The following is a 27,569-nucleotide window of genomic DNA, read 5'->3' as shown; positions in this document are numbered from 1 at the left end:
CTGTACATTGTTTCCTTATATTATTTTATTATGTTATTAGAGAGTGTATAGAATGCACAGAATCTATAAAATTCAATTAGGTTTAGAAACAAAGTCCTATCTTATATTTATATATATTTTTGTTATAATTTAATTTTAATTAAAACTAGAATTTCACCAAATCTCTGGGGAGTCAAGACTCCCTCAATCCATGTAGACCCCCTCCCCACGTATGCATTTTTAAATTTATTATCTATAATTTAAAATATCTGAAAGATAAAATGTCGAAAAATTTTTTAAATAATAATTTAACTTTTAAGTACTTATTTAATTTATTATAATAATAATTTATCTATTGGTTTTCATGGCAGTTATTGACTATTGTATTATGTGGAAGATAAAATATTCGATACTATTTTTATCATAAAGAGATTTAAAATAAAGTAGTGGTAGGAAAAGCATTCCAATCACTGTAAAAACTGACCTGTAGTTCTGGAAGATGTTCCACGTCATAAGACACTTCTTTCAAAATTGTATTTAATTTTATGGGAATGTCATCAAACTCATCAGACTCTAAAAAAAAAGTGTATACTAATATTATAATATAGGTTAGGTGCATATTTTGTACTAAAAAAATATATATATTCAATTGAAATATTAACGTTTAAGGCATTAGCAGTGAACCAAAAAAATAATAGCGGCCGCCGGGTCTATATAGATTATACTGCTATAAATGTTTAAATAAGAAGACGCGTCTGTTCATTTTTCACTTTCGAATGCGCTAAATACGTTTTTAATAGATCCTAACGATCCGTTCGGACATGTATTATTAATAAATACCTACCGTTTATGATGGAGTGTATGGCTGCTGTTAGCGTGGTGGCCAACTGTTCGTGGTACTTCCAACATATTGACATGTCTAGGCCGGAACAAAATTATTGAACATTAAATTTAATATATTATACAAGTACGGTAGATAGATTTTACGTACATAGCGGGTGGGTGGACAGGGGCGTGAGGCATACGTCATCTAGGCCTCCGTCCACCAGCCCTTCCACTAGCCGTTCCAAATAATCGCGGACTTCAAAAAACTTATCTTCTGTAGAACAAAATACTTATAGTTTTACAAACACACATACCTACTATATTATTGTGGTAGGTATATACAATAGTTATAAAAACCTAAATTAAAACTTCACAATGCTTTGTGACGTACCATATTATAATAATATGAAGTATAGACAACATTTAATTATGCACATAAATAATTTTAACTTAAAATTTATGAAGAAAAAAAAGGTTGCGTATATTATAATTTTTTAGTGAAATGGGTACTTACGATCATTTTCCGCCTTGGACGCCACTTTCGCTTTTAATTTGGTGTTTAAAATGTCCCGCTGTTGGATGCACAGCAGTTTGTGTCTGAAAACCGAAAAGAAAAACCATTATAACACTGTCTTCGGTTATCCGCGAGTTTGACGTGTCACGTGGTACGGGGTAAGTATAATATAGTCGACTACTACACTCACAATCGCATGATGACTTGATGATAATTATATTATTGTGTCGTTGTTTCGGTTATTATTATTATTATTCGATTAACGGCGTTTTTCGTCAACACTATAATACCTATAATGCCGGTAGTATTATTATTTTTTATTATTATAAAATTATATTATATTGAAGATATCAGACGGTGAAAAATTTAAACAAAAACAGTTCGAAGCAACAGGTGAAAAACATGAACGTGAACACGTCCATGTCGTTTTGGTCGTCGGTGTAGTCCGACAGAAAAGGCCGGTCGGCCATCGGTATCGCGTTGACGCTCATGATCGGACGGCGACGAGACTTAAAATAATATTAAAGATAATATGGGTACTGCAGCAGCGTCGTCGGTGGCAGACATAACGATAGGTACCTACACCTGTCGGAACGCGTATCGGAAGAACCGGAAGAAAAAATATACTTTCACCACGTGTCCCTATATATATATATGTATACATAATATTTATATTGCCGCGAGTGACATAACATACGACGATAGAACGTCCCAGCCATTCTACCTAATAGCGGCGGCTATAAACGTAATACATAATATTCATACATAATAATATCGATGGCCACGATTTGTATGCGCACCGTCTTGCGGCTGCAGGAAACTATCAAAGTCTCGCGTGATCCGCGCGATCGTAATAATAGCGTTGTGAACAATATTGATAATATGTAACATACCAGCCTGCTGCTGCAGGGTGGCAGGGATTAGGACTTAAACTTTTGCATATTATCGTGGAAATATATAATATACTTATAGCCTATATGTAATGTTTTAGTTTTACCTCGGACAAACAGATTTATGTAAATATTAAACTGGATCAATGTGTGGGTCTTGTTTGGAAAATTTAAGCACAAAACTTCCATATAGCATACTCTCTACTTTTTATTTTTATTTTAATGAAATAAGATAAAAATTTAATATAAATTTAAATCAACGTTATTCGTTAGTATTAGGCATAAGAATACTAATAAGGATACAATATTTGGTAGTGTTTCCATTTTCTCAAAAATATAATGTAACTCGCTGCAGTTATTGAACATTCTAAATGTGAACTTTAAATGTTGTTATACAATGATAATAAAATGTAATAAATTACAATTATGTACTAAACTAATTAGTAAGCTAATTAATTGAATACTTTGTTCACTAATAAACTGTTCATTTAAAAAAAAATATAATAACTTTGAATTTATTATGCATGGTTATAATACGTCATATAATTAATATTATATAATTTTCATATTATCCACAATGTCTCATGTAATTACGATAGTAAATAGTAATTAATTAATATGGGGGACGTAGTGGCGGAGTGGACTAAGGCGTCGGTTGTGACACACACCGGCGCTGGTTCAAACCTCGTTTCACGGGCGGCATTTTTCTTCGGGCAAGTCACGGTGTCCGGAGAAAAATGCCACCATCCCCCACCCGGGCATGGCAGATACCCACTGCCACTAAAAAAATCTTCCAAAGCTACACACAAGTGTTTTCACCTACAGTTCACCTCCCCCACAGTTTAAAAACACCCAATGTCCTAAGTTGCCGCGGGTTAATTATTAAAAAAAAAAATAATTATATCATAATGAAAAAATAGTATATCAACAATTAAACATCCAATTACTATTTTTATCATTTTCTAATTAAGCATATATAAATATAGGTAATAACTAGGTATCCCCGTGTATTTCGTTGGCCGTAAAAAATGACCGCTTTTATATTATGATTCAAACTTTGTTCGATTCGTTAGTTAATATTCGGTATAATGGTGTTCAAATTTAAAAATAAAAAATATTTAATATTAAATTGGTGGCTAATAAGTAGTAAGTAATAACTAATAAGTAACTTGTGTTTCTTACAGATGACCATATAAACCAATTGTTCGCAGAAATAAAAAAATATATGTTTATAATTGTAATCCACGAGGATAAAAAATATAGCGACCAAATATAAATTACAGGTTAAAATTATATCCAATAATATTCATAATAACAATTTCATTTTATACCAATTATAAACTAACCATTCATATAAAAAAAACCATTTACAACATGCGATAATAATAAATAAATTATTTGGAAGCAAATTCTTTGACTATTGCATAATATAATATAGTTTAACAGAAATATTAATAATTGCTGAACCAATCACAAAGTTAAATAACAGAGGCGTTAGAAACCACGCGTATTGTCTGGACTCTGGACTAATCGTTTAATAATTAGGTATTTAATTATTTATATTTGATATACTAATTATTTAGAAGTCTAATCGCTTGCAGCAGTAGTGCAAAACTAGTTTTCGATCAAATCGATTTTGTTATTTTGATGTAATTCAAAAATAATAACTCTAGAGACTTAAATTTTTCACCAAATATATTTTGTACTAGCATATTTTGATTTAAACTTTTAAAGGATTATCATTATTAGAGCTCGGATGTTTATGACTTAGCATATTTTTTTCGCGCAGCCAGAATTACACCGGAGTGAGATATAAATTTGATTCTTGAAGTCTATATCAGAAATAGGCAAACTTTTTTTTTGCATATTTTTGCATATTTGACATTTTTGAGCATATAAATGCATATATTGCTAATTTCTAGATTTAGTGGCATTTAAAATATTAAAATATAATATAAACATAACACTTTTTACTACCTAATATGTATTTTAGTTTATATATTTATATTTATAGTATTTTATTTCTTTTATGTATTTTGCAATGAAGTTATTTTAAAATCATTTGAAACAAAAGTTATTCTGAATCACTATTATCCTATTTTTTGTAATTGTTTAAAATAGATATAATATTTAGTATAAATTTAATAGTGTTCATAATTTATTTTGAATTAATATTAACACCTTTTTTGCGTATATTTTTTCATTTTTGCATATATTTGTTGAAAAATAGGTATATTTTTGATATATTTAAAGGCATATATTAGCATATTTTGAAATTTTTAAATGCATATTTTAATGACATTTTGGTCATTAACATACGAGCTCTAATCATTATCTATCCAAAATCTAAACCAATGGCCCGAGATATGATAACATACGTAGTTTTTAAATGCAATATATTAAATATAATATAAAAGTTCGTTGCGATTCTTAGTAGGTAGGTAATCTTGTACTATGGACGTCTGACATACATAATATTATATCGTTGATTTTATAATATTTATAATAGTATATTATAAAATCAATAGTTAAACTGATATCTAGACACTATAGTGATGATTAGACACCGGAATAATATTCTCTTAAAAAGTTGAAAATAATCTTCCAATATCCTTTAAAAATCATAATAATATAAGCAGAACATATGCTTTTGTATTAATATTATATTCTCTTAAATTAAAAATATGCATTTATATGCAAAATAATAAAGTACATAATTTGCATAAATTATAAAATGTAATGTATTTTTAAAAATGCCAATAACCATAGCAGTATTGAGGCGTATAAATATATATAAAATAAAATAAAATATAGTACATCATACAAAAAATTACTAATACAATACGTATAAATCGTTATACTTATTGATAATAAAAAATAATACAGCATATCACTATCATCGGGCATATAATTTAGATATAATATTATTTACGCCACTGCAACACAAAATATCGAAAATCTATAAAACTAATCGATCTCCTCTCTCTTATTATATACATTCTTTATTATACGAAATATTCTCAAAAATGTAAAAAACACTTTTGCCATTAATTCATTAATATACATGTTTCGTGATTTGTAAATATTTCGAACCCCTGTCTAAATGCATAGTGCATAGGTACTCAAAATATGCAAAATAATTCCAACCTCTAGTGATGAGTGATGAGTGTCGAGTGATGATAAATATCAACAGGGCTGGGCATTAACAAGTTAAAAGTTATAATTAAGTTAAAACGTTTAATTAAGTAATTAACTCGTTACTTTTTTTTTCAAATTAACTTTAAACTTAATAAGTTACTTTTTTCAAGATTAACGTCAAGGTTAACTTCAAGTTAATTTTATTTCAAAAATATCTAAATTAAGTTAATTTTCGTCCGAAGAATAATGCAAATGTTTGAATGGGTTTTTACTTTGATGTATCATTTTAAATTTCTCCAGTAATTTTCTCGAGCGTAAAGAAAAAATATCTAATAAATGTTATGTTTATAACACCATATAATACCATATTATGTTTCTGGAATTTTTTATTTTTACAAATTAGCAAATTTTAACTTTACACTAAGTTAAGTTACTTTTTTTTCAAAGTTAACTTTTAACTTAACGAGTTAACGAAAAAAAATACGAGTAACTTTTAACTTAATTTAACTTAATTATTTTAAAATAACTTAACTTGACGAGTTAAAAAAAAATCGTTAACTTGCCCAGCCTTGAATATCAAACAATTAAAACTATCGATTATCAAATGAAAACAAATAATCGATTACAATATTATGTAACATGCCTGAAATTGTATGGCTTTTCGATAAAAATTATCGAACAATATATAACTAAATTGATTGTGCCCATTACCGATAAGAGGCACCGTCTACGTTGTTGTAACACATAGTACACATAATATTACCATTTATTTACTCAATTATTATATTATTATATTCAAACTGATTATCTATATATTTTTACTATAAACAAATACTATTCCTACCATTATCACAGTGAAACAACTGTTGTCCATATTAATTGAATTACATAATATTTTAGTGTACTACACCGGGTTCATTGTAATAATGTATATGTTGTAATTCGTTGATCGTTTACTTTTGATTAAGTAAGGTTAAACATGTATATTGCTAAATTACTTATAATTTATTATAATTCTAGTCGTATCAATATTCAATCTTAAACATGTTCTGTAAAATCTGGTTCAGTTAAAATTCCTATGTCAAATCGGCTATTTGTAATATGCTTACATATTAGGACAGCGCATACTCATCAAGGTAAGTTGAACACATTCAAACATTTGTCTATCATATTATATATTATTTAAATATAGGTAAGTATTATATTTATATAAATACAATATATTTAGATTCCTAAATTCTATTTGATATATTCATGAAGAGTGCGCTAATTTTAATATTGTGGCGTATTTATAGATTTTGAGTAGTGACTATTTAAAAATTTAAAAATACAATTTTTTTTGAAAATTATTAATATAAAAGTGAAATTATATCTATTAATCCATTTAAAAAGTTCCATCTAGTTAGTACCTACTTAAGATTTACTGCATAGGTCCTCTAATAGGCTCCCCTCTATATAGGTATATTAGTATTGTCTGTGTTTAAAAATATTATTGATATTTTTGTGCTTTTTTTAGAAATTTTCAATTTGTTTTTGTTTTTTTCCATATGTCGATAAACATTTTTTTGCTGGATCAAAAAGCTTTAAAATATAATACAAGGTTCCTCATAAATGTCATTGTAGTTATTAAAAATAATTAAGATACGTATTATGCTCCATTTTTTTTTATATAAGCATTTTAATTTCAAATGTTGAAAAAACTCATAACAAATCACAAATAATTTTGTTCTTAAAAATCAATAAAATTTTAAATATCTAAGGATTGAGAATTTAAAACAAGACTTCTACTAATTATATTGTTCATATATTATACTGTACCGAAAAATCTAAATAATATATATACCTTAACAGATTTTTATGGACATTTTAAATTCAAATTTTGACGAAATTACATATAAGCGATAACAATAATAACGATTTTAGCTACTTTGTTGGAATTCAAAAAAATTTAATATTCATGGGCAGGTACTTGACACTTTTAACGTAAATATTGTATACTCACAATTAAGGCTGGGCATTAACGAGTTAAAAAGTTTATTTTTTTTTAACTTTTTAACTTAATTAACTTTTGGCTTTTCATTAACTTAGCTGTTAACTTACTCAATTTTTTTTTTAATTAACGTTAAATTAACAAATTAATTTTTCATTTTAAGAAGTAAGTTAAGTTAATTTATTTTGTTTTTTTTTATTATATTTCACTATTTCAGTCTATTTTGTTTTCATGTCAAAAAATATTTACTGTGATGTCTTTCGATTATAACTTATATGGAAATACTGTATAAAGTATAAACGTTATAGTCCATAATTAAGTTTTGGGTTGGAAAAAATTAAGTACGCTAGCGTTGTATAAACAAATCAACTTTTTCTTAACTTAATAAAAATTTAACAAAAAGTGTGTGTTAACTTTTAACTTAACTGAGTTAACCTATATTTAAATTAACTTTTAACTTATAACTTTTTGTTAATGGTGCATATTAACTTTACTTAACTGAGTTAAAAAAAATCATTAACTTGCCCAGCCTTGCTCACAATGTCATTTTCAAGCCGATTTTGGCAAAAATGTATTAAATCTACTCTGTTACTATAATATCTAATATGTAGTAAAATAATTTACTTTAATAGTATAACAAACATATCATACCAATATAAGGTACTTAGTAATATAGGCTGACAGACGGTTTTCGCTTAGAATCGTTTTTCGTATGCTATGATTTATTACTGAATTCAAATTTAATACATACATCACAGTTACTTACTCACAATGACTCCACATCTACTGTACAGCAGAGTGGTTACCTACTTTCCCCCTTTTTAAGATCATATTATGTCAACAAACATTGACACACCGTATTATTTTACCTGCTGAAGGTAACGTTGACGATTCAAATGTTTAATGATAAATGATAATTTATCATAAGTTATAAGTTATAACTAGAGACCGGAATTATATGCACTAAAAATGTGGCAAATATGATGCAAATATGCAAAGCAAAAGGGTCAAAATATGCATTAATATGCAGAAATAATTGAAAAATATGCTCAAATATGCATCATAAATTTATATTACTTTATACCTGTATATAATCAACAAAATATTTAAATATAAAAATGACATCATCTTAATATGCTTTTTAAAATAATTTGAAGAAATAAAACATAACAAAATTATATATTCATATAAAAGTGTTGGACCTTTCAACATCTAAATAGTTAACAAACAAAATATTAAAAAACATCATTATAATATGTTTTTAAAACAATTTAAAGAAATAAAACATAACAAAATTATATAGAAGTGTTGGACCTTTCAACATCTAAATAGGAACAAAATATTTAAATTAAAAAACACCATTATTTTTTGTTTTCATAGCAATTAATTACAATATACTTTTCCATATTTTGAGAGGTCATATTTGTTCTTTTTTCAGTTAATATCATTTTGTATGTACTAAAGGATCGTTCAACGTCCACAGAAGTTATAGGCGCAAATTTCATACAAGAACTCATCATTGGTGTAAAATTTGGGGGTAAGACACTTCGTTCTCTTCCTGATAAAACACTGATACGTGAAATGTTACGAATTAATATCAGTTTAATATCACACTTTTCAAATATGCAGTGTAGCCAATAAATGAATCCTAAATTTTTTAAAACCTTAAGACATGTATGTTTAATGTAGATAATTTCATTTGTCAGATAAAAGTTTATCGAACTATATACGAGATAATATTCTATATCAGGTTGAGTGTTGACAGTCATTTTTTTTCACCAATATTTAAAAATTCCAGTTTCCAAAATGAAAACATGAAATAGTTTGATTATTTTACTAAGACTGAATGAATATGCACATTATATGCATTTATGAACAAATATGCCCCAACCCTCCAAATATGCAATTATATGCAAAATTAAATTTGGTCTATGGAATCAGTTAGGTCTGATTTGCTGACATTTCAAACCCTCGTATAAGTGCATACACTCAGTATGAACATGCAAATGCATACAATTCCGGTCTCTAGTTATAACTATACTGCATAGATGTGAACAAACCCTAGTTTCTATACCCGATTCACTTTATTTAGATTCTGAGCAAAGCGGTGAATTTATTGGTTAAATCATTAATATTAATTTCAAAAAATCTGTCATCGTCGACTCATCAACGTATATAATAATATAATATTAACGTTACTGTTAGCTTACAGATAGTTTATCTATCTTTTTAAATTAAGTTAGAACTTAGAAGAGAAATTTCTTAATTCTTATAATCCTTACATACTCTTTCCACAACAAACACATGATCGAATTTAAAAAATGTAGAATTAAGTATTACAATGAAACAATAAATAAATAAATTCATGATACAAATCATAATCCATAATAATGTATATCAAGATGCATTCAAATTGAAATTATCATTTTCATCTTCAAGAAATGTTGAACTTTGTTTTAGGTACCACATAATATTATTGATCATAAAAAATATGCAAAATATGTTACTTTTGATATCTTTTATCAATTAATTCCCTGAATATTGTAGTTTATTATAAGCATATCATGTTTTCTGAATAAAACTATAAATAAAAATAAGCACCTACCTAAAAAAAACAACCGAATAAATGTGTTTTTGGTAGGGGGACAAAGGGAAATGAAAATAATTTTGTTGTTCTGCAGGCATAAGTAGTTGGCGGCGGGCTTCGAGACGACTCACAGAACGAAATACTATAATCCATAGGTGCGGTTAACGTAGGTGACTTGACCACCTAAAACCGTCGTATCCAGTTACCACAGCGGGCAGGGGGACGACTGCAAGACATCGCCTTTATATCCTTTATACCATATCATAGTATTATCATCATCGTATAAAAACAACATAATATTATTATCATAATAATTTTCCGGCTACTGCTGCTACCGCGGTAACGGGGACATAATATCTTATCGTATAGTACCGCGGTAACCGCGATGTCGGTGGAGGCCCATCTCGCGGGGCCGACGACGACGTCCGGGGCAATCGTAGCGATGGTGATGCTGCTGCTGCTGCTGCTGGCGGTCCAGGCTCCCGGCGCCAGGGCCGTCACCGACGATATGCTGAAGATCGCGTGCTCGGACATGACGCCCAGGCACCCCGGTTACCATCCGGAAAACATGCAGGGCGCGCCTTGCCCTTACCGGCTGATGGTGGACCCGTCCACGCCCGTGGTTCCAGGCAACCTGGTGAACATCACGCTCACGTCCGTCGGCGTGACCATGCCGTTCAAGGGGTTCATGGTCCAGGCCCGAGACGACGACGGCCGAGTGCTCGGCACGTTTCTGCCGGAATGCAGGAACGCGACACAACATCACATGATCAGCTGTTCAAACGGCGTCGAACCATACGTGAGTGGGTTTTTTTTTTAGGGTTTTTCAAAACGTTTTTACTCGCCATATTTCTGCATTCTGCACTACACTGAGACTACACTACACTGAGATAGCTGGATGATAGCGTGGATTTAGATATTCGATGTTGCACAATAGATATATTGGTACTATCGATGTACGCCTATATATAGACTTTTAAAGAAATAGGCATAAATGTAAATTGCTTTGCATCCAACGAATTTTAGTTTGCTTACGATTCTAAAAATATTGTGAAATCGTCGGACTTAATTTCGAAGGCATAGGCTGTCGAAGCTTACGGTTTACGTTTTGTTACGGGCACGTGACCTCCGTGACATTACATTTAAATAAAACGCCTGAACGCATGTTTATATACGACCGTGCGTGAACGCGATAATGTATTATTATATTGCATTATACACAAATATATAATATGATTATTATATTAAATAGGTATATATTATATTATTAAATAGATAATTATTTTGCATTATTTAATTGCGATGATAGTATTTTGCACTTAATTTATTGTACTTTATTTATTTACACTTGGTTATAATGCGCTCGACCTTTTATCACAAATATATAATATTTTTTTGACCGTAATATTATTATTCATTTACATAAATTTCAAATTCATAATTAGCAATAAATTGCAGTTTGCACGCATATCCTTCTCCAAGGTACCAATTTATTAATTGAAGCCATTATATTATAGCGCTTATAGAACTGTTCAACAATAATGATAAATTATTATACTTATTCAAAATCCAATACTGTATAAACATTCTAAATAGTTAGTAATAAAGTAGATTGTAAATAGTAATGTATTTTTACATACTAATATAGGTTAAGAAGTAAGCTAAGACTAATCGTCAGCTGTAACCAAATTATAATTAATGTGTGTATAATAATAATTCAAATTAAATTTAAATAAGTTTATGATGGTTGGAATTTTATTTTTTTCAGAACACAGTGGTTCAGTCAAATAACAAATATAAAATAACAGATACTTTTACGTGGATAGCTCCATTATCACTTAAAGGATCTATTCGATTTAAGTGAGTAAATACATTTTATTGATTTATTACTTAATCGAATTTAGTGATATACGAAAGTACTTTTTAAGAATTTAATTTAATTGTATGATATTTTAAAGCACAGTATTGATAACTAAGTTGACGTAGAACTAATCGCATACCTATTACAACTATAATAATACATACTGGCTTTAAAATATATACATTATAAATAAAAATTTAAAACCGCTGTCTTTATTTTACGCCACTAAAATCGATGGTCTTGGATCTAATATACACGGCTGAGCAACACGGCTAAGCATATTTAAACAAACATTGTTTGAAAACTATTAGAAGATTCTGATCAAACAACACTAGATCGAAAATTTTAAAATAATTTAAATTTTCAATCCACCTTGATTTCAGTCAAAACAGATTAATAAATTTAAAATTATCAATCCACCTAGATTTCAGTGCTACATAACGAAGAAAACTCAAATGTCCACTTTATTCTTATTTCCCTGTATTATAATATAATGATGTATATTTTAACAATATAAAAAGCGAATAAGTGGATGTCGCTCTGCTGTACAGTAGATTACAAGTGGGTCATTGTATAATGGATTGTATAAAATTTGAATTCAATGATATAATATCATTGTATAAGAAAAACGATTCTGAGCGGAGATGGTTTGTCAGTCTGGATATTTTATACTGTTATTATTTATTATATCATGTAAATTGAATTAATATTATAGTATTATAATTTTTTATTCGTTTCTATGGTGATAAACAAAGCGTTAAAAATTAAAATCCCATTTTTAACGGTTTTTCGTAATTTTTCGGTGGCATTAAATAACTATTAATAAAATCGAAAAATGACCTCTCTAAAGTACCATCTTGATCCAATTTTCTGAAAGATAAGGCACTATATTATGTTGAAATCGAAGTACTCCTTCTGGTAGAAATTGTGTATACAGGATATGAAAAAAACACCATTGTAAAACCACTAGCTTCCTCGCTTCGCTCAGAATCTAATAATAAAACTAAATAAACAAGTTCACTATTTTAAAGATAACCAGTTCAGGGGTCACATAATGTGGGTACCTATTCAATAATGTACCGATTCTATAATAATGTTATCTAACAAAATATGTACATTACGTAATAGACTCATTACCATCCGGTTATTCAGAACAAAAAATTTTAAAAATATTATTTATGGCACCAACATAATAAATCTATATGACGGGACAAGATTAAAACTTATGAGCAGGGTTTGAGACTTGACGAAAAGTCTATAGAAGAGCATCATGGAAATTTATATCATGTTACAATGATTCGTAATATGAAATTTGAAAGTGATTAAGTGATTCTTAATACTTTTTACTAGCTTTTTTGGATAATATTTATATATATTTTTTTTTTTGTCAACATTCTACTTAGAGATGACGCAGGCGGTAGCCACAAACAAAGACGATGGAATTTTGCATTTGTGTTTTATTAGGTATCAATAAAAGTAACACTCGGGCTGAGCTTTTGTTTGTTTTTGTTATCTGTTGCATAGGTTGTATCCATGGACAATGAAAACAAATCCAACGTTCTTTATAATAACGCTGTTTTTCAGAAAACAATCTATAATTCAATAATTGACTCTCGGTATACCTTTTGAAAAGTAATATTATTTTACCATCGCGGTGTGATCATCATGATATTGTATAGTATATTTATAGTATAATGATAAATGATAATGCATGATGTTAGGTGCGTAAGCCCCAAATTCTACATATAAGTAGACCTATATATATATACTGTTCTGGAAATATAATTAATTTAAAACGTTGCAAAAGTAAAAAAATTAGATAAAAAAATTGTTAAGTTAACAAATTAAAAGCTACAAATTAAAAGTGTTATAAAAGATTACTTTTGTTACGTTTGGAATTTCTGATAATGATTTTTTATTTATCAAGCAAATTTACTTATTTTTTAGGTTTACAGTTGTGTTAAATTTTGAACATTTCTGGACTAATGAAGAAACCGATGATATTCCAGTAGCTAAACTTTCACCAGAAGAATATAACATAAAAAATTCTATTAATCATGAATACTATATTTACAAATTATACATTAAAAATTGTTTTAGTTAATACAATAATATATGTATATAAATAGTAAATATTAAGAGTGGTACCTAATATAATATAATATTAATATGGTTTATTTTAAATATAATAAAAATGTCATAATTAAAAATATACACTAACTGATCCCGCGCGGCGGTGTAGGTCACAAATTAAATAATTCTAATGTAGGTGTGTAGTGTATTTTAATCTAACAAACGTTGATAGTACATTATAATTTATTGCTCACACTCCGGATGAATCGACAAGATTACATTATAAAAATGGGAATTCAAAAAAAATTACTTACCGCATTGCAATCCTTATGATGGCATGCACGGTTTATGATCGGAATGACGTTTTTCGAATGATAACCAAAAAATCGATTTCATAGTTTCAGGTTTGAAAATATAACACATTTTCACATTAATCCTCCCGATTGACCTTCACGGAATGTTTTTCCCACGGGCCTAAATCTCGATCGAGGTCGTGTGAATTTAGTCGTGCAGTACAGACGTATCGGATCAAAGCACAGTCGGGAGGGTTTTCGTTCGCCAATATGTCACAACGTGAAGTGAGTCGGGGTAGTCAATATATTATAGAATGTGCAATATGCAATATATTATGTACCGGTATTTAAAACGTGCAAATCTAATTTTTATTGCCGACAATCTACGCGCGCACAAACATTCAGAATTATAGTGTACAAGTACCTACCATATTATAAACCATTGCAGGCGAGTCCAGAGCTGAAATTTGTATGACAAAACTGCAAAACATTTTCTTACGTCAATATACTATACGGACATCCACTACTATCTGAACCACAGCGGAAAACACGGCCTAAAACATACGACAACTGCGGTGCCAAATGCCCCTGTGCCCCCCTCCCTCCCCTTGGAACCGCCACTGATATAAATCATGCAAACGGAAAAACTATAACAAAAAAACCTGTGGCAAAAACATGTGGCTAACAAACAAAGCGCTTTTAACAGAAATTAATGATGGATTTTTTCCGTTAAATTATTATCTTCGTGATGTTTTTCGAAAATTATGTTTTTTTTACACGATATCTCGTCATAATCCAGGGATATTAGTGATCCACCGCTATAGTCCAAACTACGAACACTGGACGGTACCGATCCAAAAAAGGTATTATATATTTAAGTATTCTTGAGTAATCAATATTAGTGTAACCTATTAGTATATTTTACTTGTACTAATCATAGTATAGCATTGACTTTAGAATAATTCTAAATTTGTATTCGTTGCATTGCTATATTAAATTGAAAATAATTTTTGTGAAATCTGGCATAGGTTATACTTGAAGAAAAAATATCAGGGACCTTAGCCCCCCCCCCCCCCCAGTTGTGCCTAATAGGTTCTGCCAATGTCTTGTACCAATTCATAAGTGGTCACCTCACATTTTCTATGGAAATTGTACATAAACGATAAGGCTTATAACTTACAAGTCTGGAAATAATATTATATTATTGACAACATTTCTGGTGATTCACTTTAAACTCTATACAGTCGATGTCGATTGTAACCAAAAGTTTCACATTGGTCGCTCTAATTTCATTTATTTTAATGCAATTTATGCTACCTAGTACCTACTATATACCATACCTACCTACCATACCTACCTACCTACCTACCTACCTACCTACCTATATAATTACTACATACAAACATATGGAAAGGATAGCTGTATAATCGCTTTATAATGGCTTATAATATGCTTTATACGGCTTAGAACCCTTCTCATCAGTTTACGATTTGAGTTTATTATTATATTTTCTACGTATGATATGAAAGTAAACATTTTATAACATCAATCTTTGACTCAAAACTATGGTCCTAAATCCTAATAGCGAAACCGTGAATTAGGTTTAGTTTGCTTATGTTAATATATGTTTAAGACATAATAACTGTGTATATTATTTAATTTCAGAAATCAATTTTTTTCTCGGTTTAGGACTTTTTAAATACCTAATGGCTAATAGTTAAAAAAAACATGTTAAGATATGCTTTGAGATATAGAACAAACTTTCATAGAGGCGGGCCTGGTTTATCGTAGTAAAAAAATCCGAGCAGAGCAAGAATAATCATTGTCTCTTCTACACAAATTATAATAAAATATTAAATACCAATGGTCACCTATAATTAATTATATTTTGTTATCCATTGAAATGATAAAATATTGGTCACCCTGTACACTTTCTGACTAGGAATAATGAATATAGCCTTGACGCCAATCAGCCGCACTCTACGTACAACAATTAGTTAAACTAATCCCTATTAATATACCTGGCCAATTATACATTATTAGTTACAAACTATTTATTAATATTATCAATCATCATCATTTGTCGGTTTACTTACTGCAGACTTGAGTATTTTTAAAATTTTTGTTCATACGTATAATAATAATAATAATACCTACTTTAATACTTTAATAGTTCAATATAAGTACCGCTATAATTTGATGATATTATAACGATACCGTCGATATTATATTATCTAATACGCGTATTCAAGTATGGTGCGCATACTAATATGTATCTTAAACGTCCATACAAATGACAAGTATGTAATTATATTGTATTGTTGAATACAATATAATATATATAGACATACAGTATAATATGATATTTTATCAATGTCATTCGTGACGTGTCGCGCGTACACGTTTGTGAATTTGTGCGCCGATAGAATATTTTAATATATTAATATAATGCCATTATACTCAATACTCATAATAATAATAATAATAATAAACGCTCAACATAATTTATATTATACAATATAGGTACATTCAACTGTTCCATATTATGTGGGTCACACAGGAAACGAAGAAACGTGTGTGCGTACACTGCAGCAGACCGACCACCGTATTTTTTGAAATTATTGTAATTATTGTTTCAAAACAATATTTTTTAACGTTATCGTTTTCTTAATTTTTTTTTTTTTAATAAAATCATACAATTTCGTGTGAGTATTTGAGTACTTGATAAACTTTTAGTTTTAGATGATCAGTTTATGAGTTGTTATAAGTATGTATTTTGAATGAGCTAAGAGGATTGGCTCAGGGGTACCCAGAAAAATGTCGGTCTAAAGGCCTTTAAGCCTTTAGGCCTCTTATATGCTCGTCTAACCTTTAAATTAATCACTTTGATATTTATTCGGTTGGACTGGTACATTGTAGAGCAATAATAGACACTTAGAGCAATAATAGACATTTTTGTTTTCCATGCCTCAACTGCAACTTGTTGTCACTTATCACACCTATTCATTATCATTATATTATATTATCTATATACATAAATATTTTAACCTCAAAATTCTCAACAGAATAAAATTAGATTGGAGATGTACTTAATACAAGTAAATACTTTCTACACTTGCAATATAATATTATCAATTACATTTTAAGAACCTTAATTGCGTGTACCCGTGAGACTACAAGAGTGAAGAATTAAATTTTATACTGTACATATTTTATGACTGCCCTAGCTTAACAGTGGCGCCGAACACTGGTATCAACTGGGGAAAATTCCGCAGAACTATTTATGGGTGATATTTAATATTTAAAGGCAGTATATCGTGATTATAATGCACTATTCGAGAGTAACATTTTTTCTATCAGTTATCATTAAGGCTATGATCTTATTATACGGCTTTAATTTTAATATGATCTTATGACTTGTACCTAGAACTAATTAAGACGCAAGTTTTTTGAAACTACCAAACTACTAAACTTTGTTATATAAATTTGTTTTTCGTAATTTTTAATGCAATTTTAAAACCGTCCCTGCAAGTGCTCAGTTTGACGGTATTCGCGGCGGCCTACTGCCGAACTATAATCACGGTTGTGACAGTAAATTGTACATATACCAGATACCGGGTATGTACATTCTGTAGCTATAAAATAATATTATATTATACCAGTGCCTATATTATCTGCTGTAGCGTATTACGTGAAATAATATTGACGTGAATTATTTAATTATACTATATCGTTGTTCATACATTTTTGTAATAATATTACAGTCTTGTTAACTATATAAGTATAAATAGCGTATAATAATAATAGTCTACCAATCCACAACAGTTGTTTTTTTTGTGTGTTTAATATTTTAATCCAGCAGTTAAATGATTTAAATTAGTTTTTAATATTTTGTGCAACTTTAAATAACTGTGTTGTTTTCATCCAATTCTTTTACAAAATTGGTTGACCACTAACCAGAACCTGGTCCATCGACCTTAGCAGTTCCAATCGGGGGTCTTTTAGATTGATTATATAGTTTGCGTTGGATCGTTGTGGTTATTTATTTGAGTATATCAGATATTTTTATTATTTAATTGGTTAACCCAGCTGTGGATGGTAAGTTTATTATGGGTATAACACTAGTTGAACAATTTGTAAAATATTTTTAAATTTCTTCAGGTTAATACTGGGTAAATTGTTTTTATTATATCACAACCACAGTCCACAGATATGTACCTACATATAATACGAATTATCTGTAATCATAACCGTCCTATAGCTGTTTTATATTATTTTTATTTATTTTATATTAGATTTATCATAACTCCTTACTGATAAGTGTTAACACATACATTTATAAACTATAATATATTACATTACCTGCAGTGTATATTTATTTATAATTTATATTTTTTCGTGCAAAGTTGTGGTTTCCATCGGACGTATAGAAAACAATACATATCCGGAAAGTAAATAATATGTAGAGAGTGCCTTAGATATCCCGTAACCTCTTTGACCATTTTAAATTTTAGAAATCGCCCTACAATGTCAATTCAAGCAAATATTGAAAGACCGTTAAATTTGATGATACCATATTATATACTACGCTCGTGTACTTGCAATTAATTATAATAATATTATTCGCTAAATAGCAAATACATTATAAGATATCGATGCACCAATAATATTCCTTTAAGATTTGTCGAATATTTAAGCGAATTATCGTGAACATCAACTGATTCTGCTTATAATTGTGATATTATTATGACGTTATTGAGTTTTTATAACGTAGGTAATATTATATACAATTATACGATATATACAATATCAGCTGCTAATAAGAAAATACAAGGTTAATGTATACATACATAAAGGATGTTATGTATCTATTATCAATTATTATTAGGTATAAAATAATATTTTACATTAAAAGTGCATTATACAAGTCATAACGTGTATATAGGCGTATAAACAAAAACATATTTGATGAATTGATACTGTTACGGGCGAATAGGCACCTACCTACATAGTTGTACATAATTACATAAATAATAATATATACTTATGCATAGTGAAAAATGTACTATATTGGTATGATTATTTCACAGCCGAGTCTCGATAACTCGTTAACTATAGAATTTTGTCTTGTCCCCCGGAGTGTTTTTAAGTCGTGTTTGAGCCGGTATTGCGAGTATAACTCGAAAAATACACGAGTCGAATTTATTTTTATTCCCCTCGAGATACGAGTTGTCGAGACTCGGCTGTGTTATAATAAGCCTATAATGGCTTCAGCAGTCTGAACGGTTACCGACTGCAGGGATATTGTGTTTTACACTGGAAATTATTATAATATTAGTTCTAATATAGTATACCTAATAGTTGCCTTAAACCGTCCCTTTTCAGTTTTCACAATGCATTAGCACTGCGTGTTGAAATCGCGTAAGGTGCGTGAAAACAACTCGGCGTACATGTCAATATATCAAATTTTTTTATGTAAACTGCTCTAGAACAACGGGCCTGCGGCAAATCGCTGCTGCGCACGAGCCACGAGCGTCTGTAAAGGACACGAATAAATACGGAGGAACCTGTTGGTATATAGTGGTGTACTGGTGTACATAATATTATATACTTATGTTTTATTCAAATGTTAATTTAAACATGTACACCTAATTACACGGTCATTGTTTCGACGGCCTGTACAGCCGTCACAATGGGTCATTTCTATAGGTCAGTGTGGCGGATTTTATACCATGTATACGTCATAAATTACACACAGATATAATATTATAATATATATGTATACATATATACTCGTTACTCGTTACACATCTATATGTATACACCTTTAGCTGAATGCACCTATGCGTATTATAATAGGCACGTGTAATTTACTGCGAATGCGGGTGACCTTGAAATTAAAAAAAAAAAAAAAAAATTACCATCTAAAACGTTATTTTAAAATGCATTAAAATTTCGTAGAAGAGTAGTAATAAATTAATACAATAATAGTTCATAAAAATATTAGTTTGCTTTAGATAATAGGTACTATACAGTATATATACGATGAGTGCCTATAAAACGCAGCAATTAAATGTATAGGTAAGTGCCTATTTAGTATAATATTTACCTATAGCCTGAAGGTAGGTACGGTTAATTAGACAGCAAAATTTTAAATTAGATAACATTGCACTAAATAAATATTGCACAATTTTATAGGTACTACAAAATATAAATATAAACATGTTATTAATTTATTAGTTCCAAAATGTTAAATGAAGAAAGAAAACCTACCCACCTATTATTAACACTATATTTTATTGATTTAATGATTAAAAATGTAAAAAACTTAACTATGAAAATCTGTAACACCAATTATTATATTAGTTCAATTATACGAATATGTTCGATGAGGATTAGGCAAAAGAAATGATATATTATCACTTATCAAGAGAAAATAATATTACTATATTAATTATTAATATTAAGTACGATGTATTTATAAGCAATGTGCCAATATATAATTATTTACATTTTTTTGTGTGCATTTTTTAAAGATTTTTAGGTCATCAAATTCCGGGCCCAAGATATGAGTATACAACGATACCAAACGCAATAACTACGCAATAACTACTATATATACGTTCGTTTTGTGGGATAGTGGGAAGTGGGAAGTGGGAACGTAGGGTAGTAAAAAATAGATGAAACCCCCCTACTAAAAAATTTAAATAAAAGCTTATAATACTTTATATACAATAATTTTGTTATTTAAAATGTAATTAACCCGATTTAGGAGGCGAGTTATAGTTTATCTAAAACTTGAAATTTATTGTATATTTGTATACTGTCCACCGTAATGTAAACTGTAAATTATTTTTAAATAAAAAAATAATTCATTAATTCCAGTAGGTTTTCCTTTGGTTTAAATATTTTTATAAAAGTCACTGAACAGTTTTAAAGTGGGATGTGGGGGGAGGCAGAGCGGGCATTGTCCTCAACATTTTCGTTTTTTTACCAATTCCCCCTAAACTAACTAGAGCGAAATACATCAGTTGCCCTCAACCTAATGTACCAGTTTCCTTCAAAATAATATATCATACACGTCACGATCATAATACCACACCTTACGTAAAATAAAGGAGGTAAATATGTGACAGCTTGACGCCGTGCAGGTCGCGGCCATAGTATTAGTATTCAATAACGAAAATAAAAAAGTGCATAATAAACGAATAAAAACAATATTTTTAATAATAAGCGGCATATAATTGTAATTTGTCAAAAATCATTGTGACGTCTAAAATTGTCCACGTTGATAAAACGTGTCCTCTTTGTACCAGGTGCTATATTTTATACGTTGAGGAAAATTGTTGAAGGCCGAAAACAGCCGCTGCAGAGGGTAACTGCAAGTCAATAACCATCAGAACCTGATGGTTTTATTTATTAATCCCGGTTTTCGCGGTCCCAATAATGTTGGACACCCTCCAAAAAGACACTTTCTAATTTTCTATTTAAAAAAAACTCGTTACAAAATGATTTACTTTTGTTGGAAAAAAATATCAGGTTTGTAATATTTATTACAAAAATTATAATATAATAATATGTAACGAAAAGCATTAATGCGAATATTGTACATTGTCCAACACGACGATATTACGGCGATAGTACAATAATAATTATACCGGGAAGTTAGCAGAACGATTTTCTCGGCGATTAATTTTTATTAGGGATTCAGTCGTCGTTGAGTAACCACCTGCTGACTAACCACATAGACGCGTTTTGATAATACAATTAATATCGTACTTTGGATTGCACGGCGGTTATTCAGTATACACCCATCTTATAGGTACCTACGTATTATTACAATTTTCTATCCGTAAACATCGTTATTATTATAATAACTCGCTCAAATTGACTTTCATTGTTATGCGCTACTATTCCTTTCCCAGGCCGATCAAGAGAGGAAATCATTCTTGGATATTATTTATTTTTTCCATTTCGGACGACGACCGCATTCAACTATTACGGCAGATCGCAACTAATCGCCCAATATTTCCTCTATGTATAATATATTATATTCTCACACACGCTCACGTTCTCACATGGAAATTATGGTCAGTTTTCGAGAAATCGATTGACAATTGTATATTAAAATAACAACATCGAAAAAAGAAATCGGAAAAGTACAAAAGCTATATTTACAAAACTTGTTAAGAAATTAAAATATTGTTATTACATTATATTCATTAATATTTATGTTTTCGTTTGGGTTATTTTTTAAAACAACTATTAATGCAGTTCGCAACTAATCGCCCAATATTTCCTCAATATATTATATTCTTACACGCGCTCACGTACTCACATCGAAATTATGGTCAGTTTTCGAGAAATCAATTGACAATATTGTATTTTAAAATAACACGTAACAACATTTAAAAAAGAAATCGGAGAGGAGTACGAAAGCTATTTGCAAAACTTGTTAACAAATGAATATGTTATATTCATTAATATTTATGCGTTTTCGTTTGAATTATTTTTAAAACACGGATTATTATTACTGCCAGTTAATTCTAGATGATTAAGCATCTATATTATAGACTATTTTATTATATTATGCCTAATTAATTAAAATAATAATTACCTATTAATTATCATAGGTAATTAAAATAATAAATATGATTGTATTTATTTCATTTAAATAATACTGTGCATTTATTATTAATTACGCATAGACAATACTGCACGCAGTAGCTACCTACAAATTTTCTTTGATCCATTTATTTTGGCTTATACAAATTAACATTAACCAACCAATTAATTTACCAATACTATTTGGTCTCTGAAACCGGAAGACCGGATACAGGAAACCATACCCTAAATTGTTACGCGTGCATAGGCTTAATATAACGTTCTGTATATTATTACATTAATATAGGTACCTACTAGTAGATTATTCGTAAATCGTAATAAACAAATGTATTACAGTAAAACGAACCATGTATGGTATTTTTTTAGTAAAGTTGTTCATCAATCACAATAATTTTAGTCGAAAATTATACATTCAACAACAATAAACTAGTATTCTATAGTGAAATAATATTAATATACGTATACCGTATAGGTGTAATAATACGTATGTTCAATAGTTTTACAGTAGGTACATGCAGTGTGTGTCGTTCGATTTTTGAATAATTACCTAACTATAATGTGCTCATGATTTGACTATGGTATTATTAGTTGTATCATTATTTTGGACTTATGAATAGCATGTGCACTGCAATATTATAATATCTTGTGTTATAACGTAAGTACTATTATATCATTCAATATTTCAACGGTACCAAAATGTGTTATCTATTTTTTCAGCAATGTATGTTTGAAATATACACGAACAACATACTGCAGCAGAGTCGTACTCAAATTCGGTTATAGGGTTTTTTTTTTTTTGAGCATTTCATTCTACACTACACGTCGTATAGTATCATCGCACACGCAATGTATTTAAAGCGAATTTACAAAAAATCAACACTTACGTCTCGTGGAAGAGTATTCCGAACGGAAATGGTTTTCTGAAAAGATCAGCGAATACAACAATCATGTACAACACGCGCGTCGCATATTTTTATTCAAACGGATCTGTCTGCGGCAGATGTCCGGGAATCGATTGCACAACACGATAATCATGTGACCATTTAATGGTATTATAATATTGTACAGGAACTGACCGAATACTCATTCCTTCTGAACGGGCCGTGGTGATGCGGACTACTGCAGACAGTCTCCGGTATACCTACACCGTCACACGTTATACGTACAGCCGAGTGCATTCACATTTAATGATGACCAGTAGCAGTGGTAAAGTTATACGATACATAATAATAATAATAATATAATATCGATGCGGAGGGACTGCACGTAAAAAATGAATAATAATAATAACGGTAACAAATGGTGCGTGATGCGATGATGACAGTGCATGTACATATATTATATATGTATATATACACCATACGCACATATAGGTACACCTATTGTGATATATATATATATATGTATATTTGCAAAACGCACGTTTAAAGTCTACGGTTGAATTTTTTTTTTTTTTTTTATGTAAAACAGAATCCTTTGAAAATATTTTACAGACGTGGAAACGTTAATACGAACTACATATTTTGTATGAATAACTATATTATTACTCTATGATATTTCTGGCCTATACTGCAACTGCGGCTATTTTAATATCACAATAATATTATTAATTATTATTATTTCGTATCAAAAATATGTATATTATTTTACTAACATCAAATTAGGTAGTCAAATCTATGGTTTTTACACACAGTGTACCTGTTTCATAAAATGTCCACCATGTCAGTTCACGTAAATATCAATTTGACCGCATTGGTTTTATGCATATGTAGGTATAATTGGTTTTATAATATATCAAATATATACCTCAGAGGCTCAGAGTTATTGATGCGTTTGCATTAATTATTTAATTGAATTATGTTTGACGCCTTGACGGTATTTATTTGTTGTATGCACTAAATACACACACGACTCATATATAAAGGAAATACTTTATTACGTTTTATAAAGGTATCTAAATGTTTAAAAATGCTAATTTATTACAAGAAATATGAAAATAAACAACGTATCGAACAAAATTTATATATTTACAATCTGTATTTACATGTTTTACAAATACAATAAGTAAATTTGATGAGATTTTATTGACGGGAGGGGAAGTCACCCAGTGGCGGTACCCCGAACAACCTAACCTATACTCTCGAATATATATTCTGTTAAAATAAAAATGTTTAAGTATTATTTTTGTAAGCATTGCGTGATAAAAATAAAAATATTTATTGATGTTTGAAAGTTGGTTCTGCAATAAGAGCAGGATAATACCATACTTACTAACTTATATCATATACAATATACGTAAGTACACACTTTTTTTTATTAACTTATAAAAATAAGTTATTTATTTTAATTTTTTATACTTCGTTAGGATGCTTGCTGTTGTCTTTTTGTGACATTTTTAATGCTTCAAGTCATTAGATATGTATTTATTGAATATTGAAACATGGGCCTTTAATATAGTCAAAATTAATATTATTTATTTATTTAATTTGAGTTTTCAAATATTTTTAACTTTATTTGAAAAAGCTGATAAGAAACCGAGAATTTCGCACGCTTTTAGATTATGCGTTTACATACGAAGTGTTTCTATTATATTAGTCAATAACCAATATAAAAATTGTGATTTTCAAGTAGGCCCCTAAGCCATAAATAATTTCATTATAAAAGGATATAGTCCTGTTGAGCAAGCTTGGTGAATCATCTTATAGAAACATATTATAAGTTATAATCTTGAAACATTTTGCGTTAATTTGTGAAATCCCATTAAATACTGTCATATTATTATATTATATTATCGGCGAGTAAGTAAATATATTATACAAAGCAATAATATATTATAATATTTAACACTTCATTTTTGATATCATAGGTATTTAAATATGTCACCTACACAGTATGTATTGGCAAAAACATTGTTAGTTTGAAATTTAATTGTATTGCATTAGTCTTAGTTAAAAAAGATAAAAATTGAAACTAAAATCTAAATAACACAGTAAGTATAATATGTATATCGATGGTATATTCAATATTGTAATTTAATTCGTTATAGTAATATTATGTCGTTCGAAAACAACAGGTATATGTATACTATAATACATACTATATATATATTATATATATATGTAGGTAATATAGGATATACGCCGATGTAAAATGAAACGGGGTAATGCGCCTCGATACTGTTTTATTGCATTTGGAAGTTTTCATTACACTGCTGTACAGCAATTATTATAAACAACGGCCAACTTACCCGAACTTCAATAAATATAATATATACAATATACAGTTAAACCTCTCCTCTAAATAGTAGGCACCTTCAAATAGCGCACGTTTCCTTGGAAACCAATTACAAATTTTCTACAAGCTGAACCCTCTGAACAGCGGACGAAATGTCAGCGACCGAGAGTGTCCGGTATTTAGAGGTTTCACTGTATACCTATATATGTGTGTGTACCTATACGGCTATGCCTAAACAATTATTATATTATTCGGCTTACCTATATATATATTTGTATTACTACGTGGGTATGACACTTTATAAATATACATTAATGTTGCCATCCATTGTACTGAAAAAGGCATCGGCTGCATACGACGTGGGTCTAAGTACACAGTTATTATATTATTTTTACACGTGTGGCCTACAATCCAGAACTGGAGATGTTAAGTCGACGAACAATGTTAAAGAAATGGGTGTGGAACCGTCAATTTCACGACTGCGCATCGTAAACTGCCAGTTTACGTACACCTTATACTATTTAAATATATGTTTTTTTAATTTACGAATCACAGCTAAAAGTATTTAAATTAGATATGAAAATACACTAACGGTTTTCAACAACGAATCTTTTATTATTATTATCTATTAGTTATTACCATGCTAAGTTTAATAGTGTGCAATGCATTAAAATATTTTATTGTTTAATAGTGCAATTACAAAAGTACTTGGAAATAATTAATAAATATAGCTGTAAAGTTAAATTGTGCCACTTGAACAAATTATTATATAAACATAAGTCATAACGCTTGACGCCCATAAGTTATTGCAGTATCATTGAAAATCAATAAAAACATTTAATCACATAATATACATATAATTAATACTAATATTTATATTAATAATAAAAAAATATATGTATGCACATTATCAGTGGTAAAACTAGAGCAGGACTTAGCCCCCGACCATGATTTAGCCCCCCCCCCCCAAAAAAAAAAAAATATTCCTCGATTTAGATATAATAGCCACCTATTGGTTATTTTAAGTTAATAGTTTTATCGGGCGGGCAGTAGCCCCCCCCCCCCCCCCGAATTGTAACTTTAGTTACACCTATGTGACAATTATATAGTCTGTGCAAATCATTGGAATCACAAAATATGTTTAGTCTATACTGCACACTTGCACGTCGTCTAAATACTTGTACAGGTATATACATTCCGTATTTCTGTGTATAAGATGAATGCAATGGAACGATTGAAATATCACATTCAAAATTCACTTTCGTATATAGGTTAGTATAGGTCGTATAAGTACATAATTATATATTATGTAGGAGTAGGCCCAAATTGATCAACTATTATAGTGTTAAATAAATTTTAAAAATTTACATTTTCAAATTAAATGCTACCGAAATCAATTAATTACGACTAGCTACCTGCTCGTACACGTATTTATTAAAACGATTTCGATTTCATAAAAACGTTAATAGGTACTATTCAGTTATAAGTTTTATTCATTATTTTTCAATTCACACTTATACTAAAACTTAATTCGCGTTACATATTACTTATAGTAATGTA

At 29.4% G+C, this 27,569-nt stretch overlaps 2 protein-coding genes across 8 annotated transcripts in view; one reads left to right on the top strand and one right to left on the bottom strand.

Moving 5' to 3' along the window:
• The window catches only part of LOC132950711 (uncharacterized), a 55,571-nt gene that overhangs the window by 13,055 nt on the left and 14,947 nt on the right, over positions 1–27,569 (bottom strand). The window contains exons 1-5 of one of the 6 annotated variants that reach the window (XM_061022254.1): positions 23,660–23,942; positions 1,319–1,401; positions 971–1,075; positions 824–898; positions 464–552 (exon numbers count right to left, since the gene is read on the bottom strand). In XM_061022254.1, coding sequence (XP_060878237.1) covers positions 464–552; positions 824–898; positions 971–1,075; positions 1,319–1,401; positions 23,660–23,724 — 417 coding nt within the window. In that variant the 5' untranslated portion in view covers positions 23,725–23,942. Of the gene's footprint in view, positions 1–463; positions 553–823; positions 899–970; positions 1,079–1,318; positions 1,402–1,508; positions 1,820–23,659; positions 23,943–27,569 lie in introns of those variants that run through there. The other 5 variants (XM_061022253.1, XM_061022257.1, XM_061022255.1 and 2 more) reach the window with 5 other exon arrangements.
• LOC132951205 (defense protein l(2)34Fc-like) lies at positions 6,179–13,961 on the top strand. Of its 2 annotated transcripts, XM_061022976.1 has the most exons (5): positions 6,179–6,482; positions 8,775–8,873; positions 10,018–10,722; positions 11,692–11,783; positions 13,732–13,961. In XM_061022976.1, exons 3-5 carry the CDS (start codon positions 10,309–10,311, stop codon positions 13,886–13,888), a joined length of 663 nt encoding a protein of 220 aa, XP_060878959.1. In that variant the 5' UTR covers positions 6,179–6,482; positions 8,775–8,873; positions 10,018–10,308; the 3' UTR covers positions 13,889–13,961. The 2 variants fall into 2 exon arrangements, with proteins under 2 accessions (XP_060878959.1, XP_060878958.1); XM_061022975.1 differs by lacking the exon at positions 8,775–8,873.

The sequence above is a fragment of the Metopolophium dirhodum genome, chromosome 8 (genome assembly GCF_019925205.1).
Source record: "Metopolophium dirhodum isolate CAU chromosome 8, ASM1992520v1, whole genome shotgun sequence".
NCBI classification, from domain to species: Eukaryota; Metazoa; Arthropoda; class Insecta; order Hemiptera; family Aphididae; genus Metopolophium; species Metopolophium dirhodum.
Note: the sequence above shows the minus strand (reverse complement) of the source record. Positions and strands in the feature narration are given on the sequence as shown.